The 20,598-nt window shown below is 39.0% G+C and overlaps 1 protein-coding gene across 1 annotated transcript in view; it reads right to left on the bottom strand.

The window, feature by feature from the left end:
- Window positions 1-15,420, bottom strand: part of LOC143710920 (phospholipase A2 inhibitor gamma subunit B) — a 51,943-nt gene extending 36,523 nt beyond the window's left edge. Inside the window, exons 1-3 of the mRNA XM_077202163.1 lie at window positions 15,283-15,420; window positions 15,084-15,200; window positions 14,411-14,554 (exon numbers count right to left, since the gene is read on the bottom strand). Coding sequence (XP_077058278.1) covers window positions 14,411-14,554; window positions 15,084-15,200; window positions 15,283-15,331 — 310 coding nt within the window. The 5' untranslated portion in view covers window positions 15,332-15,420. The remainder of the gene's footprint in view (window positions 1-14,410; window positions 14,555-15,083; window positions 15,201-15,282) is intronic.
- Window positions 15,421-20,598: the final 5,178 nt, after the last annotated feature.

Here is a 20,598-nt window from a genome sequence, read left to right as displayed (position 1 = left end):
TTTTGAAGCAAATCGGGTAAAAATAAGAGGGTGATTTCAAAGCATTTTGAAAGTGACACACTTCCTGCTGCCAGTTGGTGGCGCTATAACTTTGACTCACAATAGTCACATCCATGTGATCGGCCTCTTACAATGAACACACTGCTGAAGGTTCATCAAGATCAATTAATGTATGCAGAAGTTATAACACACTTCCTGTCTCACTTTACTCGCCATAATTTCGTTTCATCGCCACGGCCAAACCGTTCGAGATATCAAAAATCTGCTGGCAATTTTTCATCCTCAATGTATTGACTTCATGCTGACCGGGTTTTGTGCCATTTCTTTGAATTCTCTAGGAGAAGTACTTTAAATTCCATTGCATGCGTTTTACAAACAACCCTAAATAGCCGACTTCCTGTTGGGCTGGGGTAAAAAGTAAGAGTATGAAGTATATATGAACCGATGAGATCTATATGTGTACCGAGTTTCATATTCTTACATGCAAGCGTGTTTGATTTATGGACCAAGTTTTCGGACCCCGTTCCAGGGGGCGCTGTCTAGCCCCCCTGCCACGCCCAGGTACCATCTTCAGCCCGACTCTGATGGCCGCGGGTTCTGACCCGCGTGCAAAGTTTCAAGAGTTTTCGGGCACGTTAAGGGCCCCAAAAGTGCCCGAATAGTCGTAAGAAAAATATATATATATATATATATAGCTGCGAGCAGCGATTACGGGCCCAAGCCGGTGGCACCGGCTTTGGCCCTTCATCGCTGCTCGCAGCTATATATATATATATATATATATATATATATATATATATATATATATATATATATATATATATATATAAACAAGCCGCCACCCCGGTGCCTTTAGGGTTATTGTGCACGACATGCAAAATCATAACCCTGCTTTGACTGTTGTGTGCCGTAGATCTTGCATCAGTGTGGGCTCTGCAAAAGTGCGCATCGAGGGCATATATCAACCACAAAGTATGCGTGAAAAACCTTCTAAAACCTAAAATGAAAAATGAGACACCCTACAGTCTCATGGATTTAACGGACACATGAAATGACTACACAAGACCGAAAATTCATATGAAGTGTTCCATTTGGGACAGGGCCTATGATCGTGAACCACAATAGCCACATATATGAGATAATTTAAATATAGAATAATTTTTAATGTCGTAGGATGTCATAGCTCAATATGTTTTGCAGCACTTAAATGTGTAAATATAGAAGCCCAGTATTTATCTGGAGGTCTTTGTACAGGTTTATTAATGTAATTATATTTTACACTTATGTGTTCTATGATATGCAATGGAAGTAAATTTTAATGTTTAACATGGGTGTATTCACAACACATAGCATACAATATAATATCTTAAGATTATTTATCATTATGTTGTCTCTTCCTTTTCTGTTTTAATGATATTCAGAACAGAAAAACTAAATGTTCCTTAATTTTAATTAACACTAACTTTATTCTCATCTGAATTATAAATAATTGATTTCCGTATAAAATGATTTCTGCGCCTCTCTCTCTCTCTCTCTCTCTCTCTCTCACACACAGTTCGATCGCACCCCCGCCTCTCTCTCTCTCTCTCTCTCTCTCTCTCTCTCTCTCTCTCTCTCTCTCTCTCACACACACACACTCACAGTTCGATCGCGCCAGCGCGCCTCCCTCCCGCGCACACACACACTCCAGCTTAAGAGAGAGGCGCGCGCCATCAAACTGTGTGTGTGAGAGAGAGAGGCGCGGGCGCGATCGAACTGTGTGTGTGTGTGCGCGCGTGTGTGAGAGAGAGAGGCGCGGGCGCGATCGAACTGTGTGTGTGTGTGAACAGTGGAAACATACTCCGTCATTTTTTTCATACAGGACATCATTCAGACTGCAAACTGTTTACTTATATTTGTGTACACTCGCAATAAAACACAACATCCTCAGGCACATAATTTCACCCGAAGAGACCACCCCCCCCCTCCTTCTCACCCTCACTACACAGACACACACACACACACACACACAGAGAATGGCAGGGAACACTCTCTCTGTCAGAGAGAGGGAGAGAAAATTCTCAGAATCCACATTCAAACCACAATATCTGACTTTCTGTTGGTCAGAGCTAATAACTGTGAATTAGAAAGTTGTTCGGCTTGAAGAGAACAATATACACGGCAAGTTTTGTAACTGTAGCTAAAACTAACTAAGTTATAACACACTTTATATGTCCTTTTTTAGTCATGAAAATTCATTTCCTCGCCGCAGCCAAACCGTTCGAGATATCAAAAATCTGTCCGCAATTTATCATCCTCAATGTCTTGACTTCATGCACACCGAGTTTGGCGATGATTGAATGAATTGCCTAGGAGTAGTACTTCAAATTCCACAGCAAGCGTTTTCCAAACAACCCATAATAGCCGATTTCCTGTTGGGCTGGCGTAAAACTTGACCGGGGGAAAGATGTTCGGCCCGATGAGATCTATATGTGTACTGAGTTTCATATTAATTCATGCAAGCGTGTTGGATATATGGACCAAATTGTCGGACCCCTTTCAAGGGGGCGCTGTTGAGCCCCCCTGCCACGCCCGGGTACCAGCTTCAGCCCGGCCCTGATGGCCTTAGGTTCTGACCTGTGTGCAAAATTTCAAGAGTTTTTGAGCACGTTAAGAGCCCCAAAAGCCCCTGAAACCTTGAAATCCATTAAAAGCAATAGACAAATCCCTCACACACAGAGACGGAGAGAGAGGGAGAGAGAATTCTAAGAAACATCCACATTCAAACTAAAATATCTGACTTCCTCTTGGTCTGAGCTAATGACAGTTAATTAGAAAGTTGTCCGGCTTGATCTGAACAATATGCGTACCGAGTTTTATGATTGTAGGTAAAACTATAAAAATAACAAAAGGTCAAAAGGTGGCGCTACTGAGCCCCTGCACCACGCCCGTTTCTGAAACTTTGCACATGTCTACTGGCTAATAAATGTGATGTGTCTATCGAGTTTCATGCAATTTCAAGCATGCTAAGAGTCTCAAAAGCATCAAACAAGAATATTAAAGTTTGATGCGTTGCCATGGCAACATTATCTTAGATATTAAATAATCCTTTCACAGGTGTACATCTGCCGTGTATTTACATTATACAGATGAAGTTTGAAGCAAATCGGGTAAAAATAAGAGGGTGATTTCAAAGCATTTTGAAAGTGACACACTTCCTGCTGCCAGTTGGTGGCGCTATGACTTTAACTCACAATAGTCACATCCATGTGATCGGCCTCTTACAGCGAACACACTGCTGAAGTTTCATCAAGATCAGTTCATGTATGCTGAAGTTATAACACACTTCCTGTTTCACGTTTCTCGCCATAATTTCGTTTCCTCGCCACGGCCAAACCGTTCGAGGTATCAAAAATCCCCTGGCAATTTTTCATCCTCAATGTATTGACTTCATGCTGACCGAGTTTTGTGCCATTTCTTTGAATTCTCTAGGAGAAGTACTTTAAATTCCATTGCATGCGTTTTACAAACAACCCTAAATAGCCGACTTCCTGTTGGGCTGGGGTAAAAAGTAAGAGTATGAAGTATATATGAACCGATGAGATCTATATGTGTACCGAGTTTCATATTCTTACATGCAAGCGTGTTTGATTTATGGACCAAGTTTTCGGACCCCGTTCCAGGGGGCGCTGTCTAGCCCTCCTGCCACGCCCGGGTACCATCTTCAGCCCGACCCTGATGGCCGCGGGTTCTGACCCGCGTGCAAAGTTTCAAGAGTTTTCGGGCACGTTAAGGGCCCCAAAAGTGCTCGAATAGTCGTAAGAAAAATAAAAGAAAAAAATAATAATAATCCTAAGGAAAACAATAGGGCTCTTCGCCCTTTCAGGGCTTGGGCCCTAATAATCCTAAGGAAAACAATAGGGCTCTTCGCCCTTTCAGGGCTTGGGCCCTAATAATAATCCTAAGGAAAACAATAGGGCTCTGCGCCCTTACAGGGCTTGGGCCCTAATAATCCTAAGGAAAACAATAGGGCTCTTCGCCCTTTCAGGGCTTGGGCCCTAAATATAAGTAGATAATAGCCTATACCATGTGTCAAAATGATTTATGACCCTATGATTGACAGGTGGGCGTGGCTTTCCTTTGATCTTCCCCCGCCCCTTCCTGTCCCCGCCCCTTATCCCGTCCCTTCCGGTTCCTCCCCTTCCTGTTACCTTTGACCTAGTTTCCGCCCCTTCCGGTTACAGCTTCTGTCAAAATGATGGATGGTTACCTTTGACCTAGTTCCGCCCCTTCCGGTTACAGCTTCTGTCAAAATGATGGATGTGTGACAGTTAGTTTGGTCGTTTGATCAAGAAAAGGGAGGTATTGGCCTTTGATGTTAACATAAGCTTTGATGTTACAGTTACAAAGTGATGTGACAGTTAGTTTGAGATGTGATTGTTTGAAGTTGGTGTTTTGGTCACCGCATCCCTGAGCTTTATCAAGGGGAGCTGTGAAAGTGATAAGAAAAAAAAATTACAACTATTCACTGGACCAAGCATTTCAGTTGATAAAATGGTGAAAGTTTATCTGTTATGTAAAAAAGAATATAAAATAAAATCTCACACAAAAAGTTGAAATAAATGTACAACTATTCACTGAACCAAGCATTTCAGTTTAAATAAAATGGTGAAAGTTTATCTGTTCTTTAAAAGAATATAAAATAAAATCTCTCACAAAAAGTTTGAATAAAATGGAGCCACAAAAAATTGCAAACAGTTAAAAATGTATTAGAGAGTTGAAGAAACAAAGCGAGCGAGCGTCTATGTGTGTGTGTGTGTGTGTGTGTGTGTCAAAGGAGGAATTTCCCCTCCCTCCGCATTGCTGAGGACCTTGGAAGTTTATCTCTAACAGAAGTTGAAAAAGCATTATGTTCATTTAAATGAAATGATTATAAAATTTACATTTAGTCATTCACAAATATTTGACACTGACTCAAGTTGAAAAACCATGCTGTTCAATTAAAAGTATATAAATTAAACAAAAATAAAATCATCTTACTGTTTCACCATGGTTGAAAAAAACCCACAAGTGTTTCCCCTGAAGTCTTTTCTCTCTGTCACACCAGCGTGTGGCTGGCCTGGTATCTGTTTTTGTGACACGTTCCTGAGCACATTGAAAAGCATTGTGTTCCTTTAAAAGTGTATAAATTAAAATATATCATATATAAAATAAATAGTTTACTAATTGTTGTTCATTTAAAATCTTACTAAATTACTGAAGTTGAAGATCATGCCGTTCATTAAAAAATCTTACTAAATTACTGAAGTTGAAAAGCATTCTGTTCATTTAAAATAAATATTTTACAAATTTACTGTACCAGTTATGTTAGATTTAGATTAAAATAAAATCATCTTACATTTTCACCACACTCTCAGAAAATCAAGTACATAATTGTACCTTTAGGGGTACAATGGCTTGTCACTGGGGCTGTACCCTCAAGGGTACAATATTGTACCCTTGGCATAGGGTACATATTTGTATTCTTGTGATTTGTACCTTAAGAGACCAGTCTTGTACTTGTGGTGACAATTTTGTACCTTTATTTAACATTACAAAAATGGGCCCTTCAAAAAGGGTACAAAATTGGCTTTGACGGTACAATCGTTGACTATAATGAGATTTATATATATATCACACACACACTGAAATAAAATCAGAATTTATTAAATCCTTTTCATTTTCACATTTTCCAACATTTCATTTTCACATTTTCCAACATTTCATTTTAAACTCAATGTCTAACTGTGACATATAAACAATTATCATCTGAGTAAGAGTCATTTGCCTGAAAGTCCATTTCATCTCCTTTCATCTCGACATTGGTTACTTCTATGCCTGCTTCTGATATTTTCTGAAGGACCTCCTCGATTGAAAGCCCTGTAAGAACCATGAGTAACCGTGCTATGACTTCTTCTCCACCGATGGCCAAAAGAAGTAAAGACCGCAAACTGGACGTTCTTTTAAATTGAGATTCAAGCAGCCAATCAGGGCTGGCCCTACATACAGTCTCAGAAAATAAAGTACATAATTGTACCTTTAGGGGTACAATGGCTTGTCACTGGGGCTGTACCCTCAAGGGTACAATATTGTACCTTAACCTTTAAAAGAAACGGTACATATATGTACCTTTTAATGCTTTTTGACCCTCAAAAAGGTACATATATGTACCTTGAGGTCCAACAGCAAAAACTCCAGTGTTAATTGAACTCTCCTGGGAGTTTATATGACTCCAGACTCAAGAGTGTTAAAGTGATAAAATATGAGTGTTCAATTAACACTCAAGAGTGTTAAAGTTAATGATCTAATTACGTGATTCATTGAGTGATGATTGACCATTATTGAAGACACCTGATGTTAACAAGCAGAATCACTGAAGGAGAAAATATCATTTTTTAAGACACCGTTATGGTGATCAGTGTTTCCTTTAGTTGGGCTCTTGACCCTTAAATCATTAATTTTAGATTTTGTTTGGTTGTTGTATCTGAGCTATAACTGCCAGATGAACAAAGAAAAAGGTGATCAGGTGGTGTTGGTTATATTTTGACATCATAATTTGCCTGAATCACTGAACTCATTTAGAATCTAATCTCAGACTTAAATGTATATTGTTGATTACAGCAGCCTGTGATTCTACAGTAAATGATGTCCAGCATTTTCAATATGATCCAAAATATTTCTTAAAAGTTGTTCTGATCAAAAAACTTTAAAAAAAATTATTTTATGTAGACACACTGACATCAATAATCAGCCTGTGAATCTCAACAATGGTGACAATAATAAAGCATGTTGCAGTGCATTCTGGGTGCTACCAATCAAAACTCATTCATGGCTCCCATCATGCATTGCGGTATGAATAAATTATGATCCGAATTGTTTTACTAATTTCCTTTCCCTAATTGAATATACTTTTTGTCACCATTGTTGAGAATCATACACTGATTCGTGATGTCTGTGTGTGCCTAAAAGAAAGATTTGTTTTATCAGAAAAACTTTTAAGAAATCCTTACGATTAGAAAATTCTGGATCTTATTGTGTAGAATCACAGTGACGCTGTAATCAACAATATACATTTAAGTCAGAGATTAGACTTTAAGTGAGTTCAGTGATTCAGGTCAAATTATGGTTATGTCAAAACATAACCAACACCACCTGGTCAACTTTTCTCTTTGTTCATCTGGCAGTTATATCTCATATACAACAGAGAAACAAAAACTAATGTTAACAGTTAAAGGGTCAAGAGCCCACTAAAGCAAACACTGATCACCATAACGGTGTCTTGTTTATTTGTATTTTCTACTTCAGTGATTCTGCTTGTTAACATCAGGTGTCTTCAATAATGGTCAATCATCACTCAATGAATCACTTAATTAGCTCATTAACTTTAACAATCTTGATTGTTAATTTAACATTCATATTTTAACACTTTAACACTCTTGAGTCTGGAGTCATATAAACTCCCAGGAGAGTTCATTTAACACTGTTAAATGTTTTTGCTGTGTTATAATGATTTAATATCAGTAAATTGACTTACAAAACTTTTATTTCATTTATTTCAAGGCTACTCAAATATAGTGATAAGTTAAAATCTACCTTAAATGATTAAGGTATCCTTAAAACCTTAAAAAAAAACGATTTTTTTTTTCAAAAAAAAAATTTACTTAGCAGAGGCTGTCTTTTGATATTGTACCTTAACCTTTAAAAGAAACGGTATATATATGTACCTTTTAATGCTTGGGGACATATATGTACCTTTTTGACCCTCAAAAAGGTACATAAATGTACCTTGGGGGACAGAAATGGACTCCTACTGTACCCCTATTTCTGAGAGTGTACAGTAAATTTGTAAAATATTTATTTTAAATGAACAGAATGCTTTTCAACTTCAGTAATTTAGTAAGATTTTTTAATGAACGGCATGATCTTCGACTTCAGTAATTTAGTAAGATTTTAAATGAACAACAATTAGTAAACTATTTATTTTATATATGATATATTTTAATTTATACACTTTTAAAGGAACACAATGCTTTTCAATGTGCTCAGGAACGTGTCACAAAAACAGATACCAGGCCAGCCACACGCTGGTGTGACAGAGAGAAAAGACTTCAGGGGAAACACTTGTGGGTTTTTTTCAACCATGGTGAAACAGTAAGATGATTTTATTTTTGTTTAATTTATATACTTTTAATTGAACAGCATGGTTTTTCAACTTGAGTCAGTGTCAAATATTTGTGAATGACTAAATGTAAATTTTATAATCATTTCATTTAAATGAACATAATGCTTTTTCAACTTCTGTTAGAGATAAACTTCCAAGGTCCTCAGCAATGCGGAGGGAGGGGAAATTCCTCCTTTGACACACACACACACACACACACACACACACATAGACGCTCGCTCGCTTTGTTTCTTCAACTATCTAATACATTTTTAACTGTTTGCAATTTTTTGTGGCTCCATTTTATTCAAACTTTTTGTGTGAGATTTTATTTTATATTCTTTTAAAGAACAGATAAACTTTCACCATTTTATTTAAACTGAAATGCTTGGTTCAGTGAATAGTTGTACATTTATTTCAACTTTTTGTGTGAGATTTTATTTTATATTCTTTTTTACATAACAGATAAACTTTCACCATTTTATCAACTGAAATGCTTGGTCCAGTGAATAGTTGTAATTTTTTTTTCTTATCACTTTCACAGCTCCCCTTGATAAAGCTCAGGGATGCGGTGACCAAAACACCAACTTCAAACAATCACATCTCAAACTAACTGTCACATCACTTTGTAACTGTAACATCAAAGCTTATGTTAACATCAAAGGCCAATACCTCCCTTTTCTTGATCAAACGACCAAACTAACTGTCACACATCCATCATTTTGACAGAAGCTGTAACCGGAAGGGGCGGAACTAGGTCAAAGGTAACCATCCATCATTTTGACAGAAGCTGTAACCGGAAGGGGCGGAACTAGGTCAAAGGTAACAGGAAGGGGCGGAACTAGGTCAAAGGAAACAGGAAGGGGAGGAACCGGAAGGGACGGGATAAGGGGCGGGACAGGAAGGGGAGGAACCGGAAGGGGCGGGGGAAGATCAAAGGAAAGCCACGCCCACCTGTCAATCATAGGGTCATAAATCATTTTGACACATGGTATAGGCTATTAACTACTAATATAGCTGCGAGCAGCGATTACGGGCCCAAGCCGGTGGCACCGCTACCCCGGTTCCTTTAGTTACCTAAAGGCACCGGGATGGTGGTGCCACCGGCTTTGGCCCTTCATCGCTGCTCGCAGCTATATTTATATATATATATATATAAACAAGCCGCCACCCCGGTGCCTTTAGGGTTATTGTGCACGACATGCAAAAACATAACCCTGCTTTGACTGTTGTGTGCCGTAGAGCTTGCATCAGTGTGGGCTCTGCAAAAGTGCGCATCGAGGGCATATATCAACCACAAAGTATGCGTGAAAAACCTTCTAAAACCTAAAATGAAAAATGAGACACCCTACAGTCTCATGGATTTAACGGACACATGAAATAACTACACAAGACCGAAAATTCATATGAAGTGTGCCATTTGGGACAGGGCCTATGATCGTGAACCACAATAGCTACATATATGAGATAATTTAAATATAGAATAATTTTTTATGTCATAGGATGTCATAGCTCAATATGTTTTGCAGCACTTAAATGTGTAAATATAGAAGCCCAGTATTTATCTGGAGGTCTATGTACAGGTTTATTAATGTAATTATATTTTACGCTTATGAGTTCTATGATATGCAATGGAAGTAAATTTTAATGTTTAACATGGGTGTATTCACAACACATAGCATACGATATAATATCTTAAGATTATTTATCATTATGTTGTCTCTGCCTTTTCTTTTTTAATGATATTCAGAACAGAAAAACTAAATGTTCCTTAATTTTAATTAACACTAACTTTATTCTCATCTGAATTATAAATAATTGATTTCCGTATAAAATGATTTCAGCGCCTCTCTCTCTCTCTCTCTCTCTCTCTCTCTCTCTCACACACAGTTCGATCACACCCCCGCCTCTCTCTCTCTCTCTCTCTCTCTCTCTCACACACACACACACACACACAGTTCGATCGCGCCAGCGCGCCTCCCTCCCGCGCACACACACACTCCAGCTTAAGAGAGAGGCGCGCGCCATCAAACTGTGTGTGTGAGAGAGAGAGGCGCGGGCGCGATCGAACTGTGTGTGTGTGTGCGCGCGTGTGTGAGAGGGAGAGGCGTGGGCGCGATCGAACTGTGTGTGTGTGTGAACAGTGGAAACATACTCCGTCATTTTTTTCATACAGGACATCATTCAGACTGCAAACTGTTTACTTATATTTGTGTACACTCGCAATAAAACACAACATCCTCAGTCACATATGTAATTTCACCCGAAGAGACCACCCCCCCCCCCTCCTTCTCACCCTCCCTACATAGACACACACACACACACACACACACAGAGAGAGAGAATGGCAGGGAACACTCTCTCTGTCAGAGAGAGGGAGAGAAAATTCTCAGAATCCACATTCAAACAACAATATCTGACTTTCTGTTGGTCAGAGCTAATAACTGTGAATTAGAAAGTTGTTCGGCTTGAAGAGAACAATATACACGCCAAGTTTTGTAACTGTAGCTAAAACTAACTAAGTTATAACACACTTTATATGTCCTTTTTTAGTCATGAAAATTCATTTCCTCGCCGCGGCCAAACCGTTCGAGATATCAAAAATCTGTCCACAATTTATCATCCTCAATGTCTTGACTTCATGCACACCGAGTTTGGCGATGATTGAATGAATTGCCTAGGAGTAGTACTTCAAATTCCACAGCAAGCGTTTTCCAAACAACCCATAATAGCCGATTTCCTGTTGGGCTGGCGTAAAACTTGACCGGGGGAAAGATGTTCGGCCCGATGAGATCTATATGTGTACTGAGTTTCATATTAATTCATGCAAGCGTGTTGGATATATGGACCAAATTGTCGGACCCCTTTCAAGGGGGCGCTGTTGAGCCCCCCTGCCACGCCCGGGTACCAGCTTCAGCCCGGCCCTGATGGCCTTAGGTTCTGACCTGTGTGCAAAATTTCAAGAGTTTTTGAGCACGTTAAGAGCCCCAAAAGCCCCTGAAACCTTGAAATCCATTAAAAGCAATAGACAAATCCCTCACACACAGAGACGGAGAGAGAGGGAGAGAGAATTCTAAGAAACATCCACATTCAAACTAAAATATCTGACTTCCTCTTGGTCTGAGCTAATGACAGTTAATTAGAAAGTTGTCCGGCTTGATCTGAACAATATGCGTACCGAGTTTTATGATTGTAGGTAAAACTATAAAAATAACAAAAGGTCAAAAGGTGGCGCTACTGAGCCCCTGCACCACGCCCGTTTCTGAAACTTTGCACATGTCTACTGGCTAATAAATGTGATGTGTCTATCGAGTTTCATGCAATTTCAAGCATGCTAAGAGTCTCAAAAGCATCAAACAAGAATATTAAAGTTTGATGCGTTGCCATGGCAACATTATCTTAGATATTAAATAATCCTTTCACAGGTCTACATCTGGCGTGTATTTACATTATACAGATGAAGTTTGAAGCAAATCGTGTAAAAATAAGAGGGTGATTTCAAAGCATTTTGAAAGTGACACACTTCCTGCTGCCAGTTGGTGGCGCTATGACTTTAACTCACAATAGTCACATCCATGTGATCGGCCTCTTACAGCGAACACACTGCTGAAGTTTCATCAAGATCAGTTCATGTATGCTGAAGTTATAACACACTTCCTGTTTCACGTTTCTCGCCATAATTTCGTTTCCTCGCCACGGCCAAACCGTTCGAGATATCAAAAATCCCCTGGCAATTTTTCATCCTCAATGTATTGACTTCATGCTGACCGAGTTTTGTGCCATTTCTTTGAATTCTCTAGGAGAAGTACTTTAAATTCCATTGCATGCGTTTTACAAACAACCCTAAATAGCCGACTTCCTGTTGGGCTGGGGTAAAAAGTAAGAGTATGAAGTATATATGAACCGATGAGATCTATATGTGTACCGAGTTTCATATTCTTACATGCAAGCGTGTTTGATTTATGGACCAAGATTTCGGACCCCGTTCCAGGGGGCGCTGTCTAGCCCCCCTGCCACGCCCGGGTATCATCTTCAGCCCGACCCTGATGGCCGCGGGTTCTGACCCGCGTGCAAAGTTTCAAGAGTTTTCGGGCACATTATGGGCCCCAAAAGTGCCCGAATAGTCGTAAGAAAAATAGAAAAAAAATAAATAAATAATCCTAAGGAAAACAATAGGGCTCTTCGCCCTTTCAGGGCTTGGGCCCTAATAATAATCCTAAGGAAAACAATAGGGCTCTTCGCCCTTTCAGGGCTTGGGCCCTAATAATAATCCTAAGGAAAACAATAGGGCTCTTCGCCCTTTCAGGGCTTGGGCCCTAATAATCCTAAGGAAAACAATAGGGCTCTTCGCCCTTTCAGGGCTTGGGCCCTAAAAAAAATAATCCTAAGGAAAACAATAGGGCTCTTCGCCCTTTCAGGGCTTGGGCCCTAATAATCCTAAGGAAAACAATAGGGCTCTTCGCCCTTTAAGGGCTTGGGCCCTAAAAATAATCCTAAGGAAAACAATAGGGCTCTTCGCCCTTTCAGGGCTTGGGCCCTAATAATCCTAAGGAAAACAATAGGGCTCTTCGCCCTTTCAGGGCTTGGGCCCTAATAATCCTTAGGAAAACAATAGGGCCTTCGCCTTTTCAAGGCTTGGGCCCTAATAAAAAGAAGAAGAAGAAGAAGAAGAAGAAGAAGAAGAAGAAGAATCCTTAGGAAAACAATAGGGCCTTCGCCTTTTCAAGGCTTGGGCCCTAATAATCCTAAGGAAAACAATAGGGCCTTCGCCTTTTCAAGGCTTGGGCCCTAATAATAATAATCCTAAGGAAAACAATAGGGCTCTGCGCCCTTTCAGGGCTTGGGCCCTAAAAAATAATCCTAAGGAAAACAATAGGGCTCTGCGCCCTTTCAGGGCTTGGGCCCTAATAATAATAATCCTTAGGAAAACAATAGGGCCTTCGCCTTTTCAAGGCTTGGGCCCTAATAATCCTAAGGAAAACAATAGGGCTCTGCGCCCTTTCAGGGCTTGGGCCCTAAAAATAATCCTAAGGAAAACAATAGGGCTCTGCGCCCTTTCAGGGCTTGGGCCCTAATAATAAAAAGAAGAAGAAGAAGAAGAAGAATCCTTAGGAAAACAATAGGGCCTTCGCCTTTTCAAGGCTTGGGCCCTAATAATCCTAAGGAAAACAATAGGGCTCTGCGCCCTTTCAGGGCTTGGGCCCTAAAAATAATCCTAAGGAAAACAATAGGGCTCTGCGCCCTTTCAGGGCTTGGGCCCTAATAATAAAAAGAAGAAGAAGAAGAAGAAGAATCCTTAGGAAAACAATAGGGCCTTCGCCTTTTCAAGGCTTGGGCCCTAATAATCCTAAGGAAAACAATAGGGCTCTGCGCCCTTTCAGGGCTTGGGCCCTAATAAAAAGAAGAAGAAGAAGAAGAAGAATCCTTAGGAAAACAATAGGGCCTTCGCCTTTTCAAGGCTTGGGCCCTAATAAAAAGAAGAAGAAGAAGAAGAAGAAGAAAAAGAAGAAGAAGAATCCTTAGGAAAACAATAGGGCCTTCGCCTTTTCAAGGCTTGGGCCCTAAAAAAAATTAATCCTAAGGAAAACAATAGGGCTCTGCGCCCTTTCAGGGCTTGGGCCCTATTAAAAAGAAGAAGAAGAAGAAGAAGAATCCTTAGGAAAACAATAGGGCCTTCGCCTTTTCAAGGCTTGGGCCCTAATAATCCTAAAGAAAACAATAGGGCTCTGCGCCCTTTCAGGGCTTGGGCCCTAATAATCCTAAGGAAAACAATAGGGCTCTGCGCCCTTTCAGGGCTTGGGCCCTAATAATAATAATCCTTAGGAAAACAATAGGGCCTTCGCCTTTTCAAGGCTTGGGCCCTAATAATCCTTAGGAAAACAATAGGGCCTTCGCCTTTTCAAGGCTTGGGCCCTAATAATCCTTAGGAAAAACAATAGGGCCTTCTCCTTTTCAAGGCTTGGGCCCTAATAAATAATCCTAAGGAAAACAATAGGGCCTTCGCCTTTTCAAGGCTTGGGCCCTAATAAGTTCAGAGTACTCATAACTATTGTTTTTAGAAACTTAATTGAATTGAGGCAATCGGTTTCCTCAAATGAAATGAGTTTGCATAACTTGTTGGGTTTTACAGTGTGGAAAGGTTTCTCAACCAATCAGATACAAGAATCAGAACCAGAGCTGCATATATACCTTTAAATGTGCATTAATTCATGGCTAAATAAAGAAGCATACCTGGGGCAGGTCTGTCGTTGCACATGTCGGTGTCGCAGCACTGGACAGAATATTCAAATCTGACGGGTGTTGCAGTAAAAGACCAGCTATTACATTCACTTGCTCTAACACAATCTTCTTCAATAGTTTCGTACTTTACACCACCTAAATACAAAACAGGAAACAAAAGAATGAAGTAACGGCTTGGGTTTAAACTGCATAAAATACAATTAACTTTTTTTATGTCAACAGGTTCCATGAATTAACTTTTTTATGTCAACAGGATGCACATAACTGGGTTACGTTAAACAAACATAATTTGTTCATGTAACTTCAACATCATGGAAGTAAGTCATCATTTTTTTCAGTGCAGTTTATATGCTGACTAGGATGAAATACACACACACACACACACACACACACACACACACACACACACACACACACACACACACACACACACACACACACACATATATATATATATATATATATATATATATATATATATATATATAATTGTGACAGGTTTTTATCACTTTACCTCTAAAATTTGTAACTAATGAAAATATTTTGTAAAAGCGTTGTTCGACATGACATGCAATACCTTCTAAAACTATTTTATATAAGATGTTGCAATAATTTTAGAAGTATTTTCAAGGTCAACAAAAGAAAATGTGCACTCTTGACTTACCCATATAAACTACTCGTCTTAAATTCGCACACCTGCTCTCTTCATAGGGACATCTCATTGTTTCGTTACATGTAACATCTGGTTCATCACGACAATGATAACATTCCAGAGAGAATCCTGAAATGACAATGAAAATTAAACATTCATTGACCTATTTACATCCCGAATATCTTCAATATACTGTATATGTTTTCTGTACCTCCAGTGAGAAGAATAAAGAGAAGAGCAATGAACACGTGCAGATACATCTTGTGATGAAAGATAAATGAAGAGATGAAGTTCAATCACCCTTGCTGAAATAAGTGTGTTTTCTGTCACAGCATTGACTGTCAGTGTCAGTAATGCTCCTCCTCCTTCACACACATTCTCCTCAACCGTCAGTCACTTCTGCACTGAGTTTGTGGTAAAGTCACAATGAGACACAAAATCACTTTCACATTCTCTGACTGAATCCACAAGATCTATGATTTATTCAGATCACAAATATGTGAATTGCAAATATAAGTATTATAGTAGATGCTTTACCAGTGGTTATACACAATTAACAACTTCTGAAATCCATCTTGACTGGTTAGTTTCAGCTGGTTTAAGTTGATATTTTTGTTTGGGCAGTGAGAAAAGAGGCAAAACCAACATAAAACCATCAAACTACCACCAGACAGATTTACAGGTTCATCGGGTTAGTTTACTAAATATTCCAAAACTATGGGAATTATGGTTAACTAATTTTCAAAGGACTTTCCTGATTCTAAGGTAAATGGTTTAGAAAAGTTCAAAATAAAAATAAAAGCTCAATAAAACCACTATCTATACAAAGTGATTGCGCAGATTAATATGATAAGTGTAAACAACTAGATTTAAATTCTTAATGATACAGTTCAGACTCTGATTTCAGTGATGTCCACCATCATACTGGATTAATACGGAGACCGGGAGGGGACATGTTCAGTTCACTTAGTTGTGTCGTGAGATCATTTTGTTGAGGTATCGACATTGCTATGTCCTGGCCACACAATGTAAAGTCATGGCCTCGAGATCCTATGTTGAAGGAACGATATATTTTCTCGTGGCCACGACTTCGTTATGTTGAGGGAACGACATCTATTTCTCATGACCACAAGTTAAAAGCGTAAACAACCTGCGCGACCATAGCAACCTGGAATTATCAGAAATGGGCAAGTCTATAATAATATTTATTTTTAGTTAAGAAAAAGTGCAAAATCAAGAAATTATTATATTAACATATTGCCATTTATGTTGTATTGCACGTGTGATGATGCCTAGACAGCATTAGAAAGAAGTTTACCAATACATTTTAAAAGAATATGCCTTGTTGTCTGGGAGCCTGTTTGATCAGCTTGGGATGTGTTTGTGTTGTGTCCATGTTTGTCTGAACCACATGACTGACACTTGTGATTGTGTTGTCATTCCATGTGCTCTGTGGTCTATTGTGACTCCGCCCCGTTACCTCATTATGGCTCACACCTGTTTTAGGTCGTTTGTTACCCTTTATATTCCCCTCTTGTTTTCTATCCTATGCCAGATCGAACCTCTGCTTTTCTGAGTTACCTGGCTCTGGCTGCCTTGACCTTGTATCATGTCATGTCTAATGTTAACCATTCTTCTCCACTAGATGGTGCTGTTTGCCATACTTTAGTTAAACTTCCATTAGAAAAAATGATATTTTTTTTATGCTTCATAGGGGCGGTTTCCCGGACAGGGTTTAAATTAAGCCTGGAGTAGGCCTTAATCTAGAATAGTTAATCGTGTCTTAAAAAATGTCTTTCTGTAACACAGATTAAGTACAGATTAGTTACACCTGGACTATGGAGTCCTGAACTAAAATAAACTTTAAAACCAACTGTACTAATCTGAATTAGCATGACAGGTTGCCTATAAAACATGGAATGAACCAAGAAAAGCTAAAAATTGCATGGAACTGAGAAGCAAATACAAGGAAAACAATGGCATCAGAAAAGTCTGCAATCAAAAAAAACGTTACTAAACAAGAGAAAATTATTTTTAAGCAAGCTAAATAAACATCAGCTATGGAAGAAAAGAAAAGAAATGCCTGGAAGTCTGTTTGTAATTTTATATATATATATACATTATGGGGAGGGTAATGACTCATAATGCCTGATGAGTTTGTAGAAAACTGACCAGAGATCAGAGACCATTCCTCCATACAGAATCTCTCCAGATCCTGCAGATTCACAAGTTCATGTTGGTGCTTCTCTTCAGTTCAGCCCACTCATTTTCTATAGGGTTCAGTTTGCAGTCAGGTTTTGATTTTTTATCTGTTGGTATTTGCTAGAATCAATAATACCATGTATCTGAACAAGATGTTCAGGACCTCCAGCAAAAAAAAATAGGCCGACAACATATCCAGCAGTATATTTAACCGTAGGCATGGGGTACTTTTTATCCCCGTGTATCGCTTGGAGAGTCTTTGGCCTCAAACATTCCTCCTCGCCGTGCATTAAGACAATATAGACACACGTCCTCTTCCTGGCAGATTCGTAACATCTTTAGTTGATTGGAACTTAATTATTGCCCTGAAGGTCAAAATGGGGATTTTCAATTCTTTAGCTATTTTCTTACAGCCACTTTCTATTTTGTGATGCTCAACAACCTTTTGATGCAGATCAGAACTATATTCTTTGGTTTTACTCATTGTGATGGATGATTAAGGGAATTTGGCCTTTGTGTTTCCTCATATTTAAACTCTTGTGAAACAAGAAGTCATTCTTGAAAAGTCAAGAAGACAATTTCATGTTCCTAGTCACCCTGGTGTGCTAAAAAAAAAGTAAAAATTAATGGAAATATACTTCAGAAATATTTCACTCGTAAAAAAAAATCTAGGGGTGCCAATAATTGTGGCCAACGTGCTTTGGAGAAAAACATTTATTTCATAATGTGATTTCCCCCCCACTTTCAATTATTTTACTTCAATGAAAGGTTAGATTTTAGATTTTTTTTTGTTATATATATATATATATATATATATATATATATATATATATATATATATATATATATATATATATATATATATATATATATATATATACTAGTAATAATACATGTGTCTTCTTTGAAACACAATGTTAATCTGAAGTTAAACCTGCCTCCTGGTAGGTTTAATTTAAGCCTCAATTTAGTCCTGGGGTAACTCAATCTTCCTCCAGGAAATCAGTTTATTAAACTCTGGACTAAACTAAATCTAGGACTATTTAAAGCCATGACAGAGAAAGCAGATTTCTGTAAATCTGGTTTAAAGGGCCATTTTAGTCTAGGACTAGGCTTAATCTCTGTCCGGGAAACCGCCCCATAGTGACAATCACGCAAAGCACAGCAGCCATTTTCCAGTTCTGCGCATCAGAGAGATCGCATGCTCTTTACACATGATTCCAGTTTGTCGTGTAAAGCCCCAGAGAAGCTTTGCTTGTAAGTTTATTGCATATAATTGTTATTTTATATACTTTGTGTCTGTATCTTATTAAGATGTATATATTAGACGCACGTTAGCGGTTCCACGTGCTTTGTACGGACATTTGGGCCAGAGCCATATCAATTCGAGCTCAAACTGCGGTCTCAACTCCCGCATCACGATCGGCATCCGATTATTCTTATATTCAGTCATTTTGAGGTCATTTTTTCCAGGATTATTATTACTATTACGTCCACTATATTTTGCTGCTATCCAGCAAATCGTTGTCGTCTTCTTGGCGCTGGCTAGGCAGAACTGCGGATCGTACCATGTACAAGACTTGTGGTCTTGTACATGACCATTCAGCACACATAGTTATAGGCGTCTAAAGATTTATATGCCCTCAGTTTCTTTTTACGCTCTGTTTCTCTATTGGATAGGTGTAGAAGTCAGGCCACTCAACCGGAGGTAGCCTAGCGTTAAGTTAACGTTAAAGGGGTGGTTCGGAATTTTGGACATCGGGCCTCATTTCCAAGTGAGCCTTAGTGTTATTTATCAGTAGAGACATTTTTTTAAAATTTTCATCCAGTCGTCCCAGTTGCATAGTTCGCTGGTGCTAGGCTAGCGCGAGTCAACGGTATCTTTTATCATGCCATTAAAAACAGTTTTACCCACTCCACAGTACACTAAAAGCAAATCAAATATAACGCCAGACTATCGATGTAAGTGTATGTTGAGAGAATAACGTTAGAAATCAAACTATCCTTTTCATCTTAATGATTGCATTACATTTACAGGAACTAGTTACTCAGCAGCGGCGGAATTTTACTTCGCTCCGGTTAGTAGTAACGTTACTGCGTCAAAAAGTAAACACAGAACAGAAGCGCGTGACAGTCGGGAGGTCTAGCTAGCTTAGTAATAATTGTTGAGGTAAACCAAGGCAACATGGTGATTCGGTGTGCATTTCACAATTGCAAAAACAAACCTAATAAATGTTCATCGCAAAGTTTTCACAAATTTCCTTTTGAAGATCCAGAAAGGATTCAACTTTGGATTATTTCTTCGGGCTTGGACAAGGAGACACCGGCAGAGACTCTAAAAAAAATTTAGGATTTGCAGTGACCATTTTAGACCAGACGACTTTAAAGAACCATTTAATCGAAACGGTCACAGGTTTATGACAAAGAATGCAGTTCAAGCCGTCTTTCCAGATGCACCAACAGCTACAGATGTACAGGTAATATATTTTGTTAGGCTACTCTAGCTAGCTAATGAAGCTAGCCCTTTCATAACTGATAGATCGACACTGACAACGTTAGTGGAGAATACGTAACAAACAGTTCAATGCATTGTGTAGAGTGACAGTGTAACTAAGTGTATAACTTACCGTAAAACTTCAAATAATAGCCGAGTCCCAAATAGACGCCTGTACACGCCGTTGAATAACACACATTCCTCGTCTTCAAAGTCCGAAACAATGGTATTGCTTTCAAACGTTGCCATATTCCTCTGTCTTGCTATTACATATATCATAAATTATACTCTGTTTCTGTAGTGATGAGTGTCAGCGGCAGGTAAATACACTTGCGTGATTGTCGTGTGGACCGGCTCTCTCGGTTGCCTAGGTAACATATCACTCCGCCGCTGCTGTAGACTGTGCTAATAAATATAGGTAAAACAATATAACTATTGCAATGCGATGAAAAGGATAGTTTGATTTCTAACATTATTCTCTCAACAGACACTTACATCGATAGTCTGGCGTTATAATTGATTTGCTTTTAGTGTACTGTGGAGTGGGTAAAACTGTTTTTAATGGCATGATAAAGATACCGTTGACTCGCGCTAGCTTAGCACCAGCGAACTATGCAACTGGGACGACTGGATGAAAATTTTTAAAAAATGTCTCTACTGATAAATAACACTAAGGCTCACTTGGAAATGAGGCCCTATGTCCAAAATTCCGAACCACCCCTTAACGTTAATCCTGTCAGATCATCCATCCATTGAGTGAGCGTGTACGGGTCAGTCAATCTGGTTCCGTCCGTTAAAATTAACTTTTGCAAATAACAATCGCGGTCCTGG

This window comes from Siphateles boraxobius, unplaced genomic scaffold, assembly GCF_051911475.1.
Source record: "Siphateles boraxobius isolate OS27281-9 unplaced genomic scaffold, OSU_SipBor_1 49, whole genome shotgun sequence".
Taxonomy (NCBI): Eukaryota; Metazoa; Chordata; class Actinopteri; order Cypriniformes; family Leuciscidae; genus Siphateles; species Siphateles boraxobius.
This window is presented reverse-complemented; position numbering and strand designations above follow the sequence as displayed.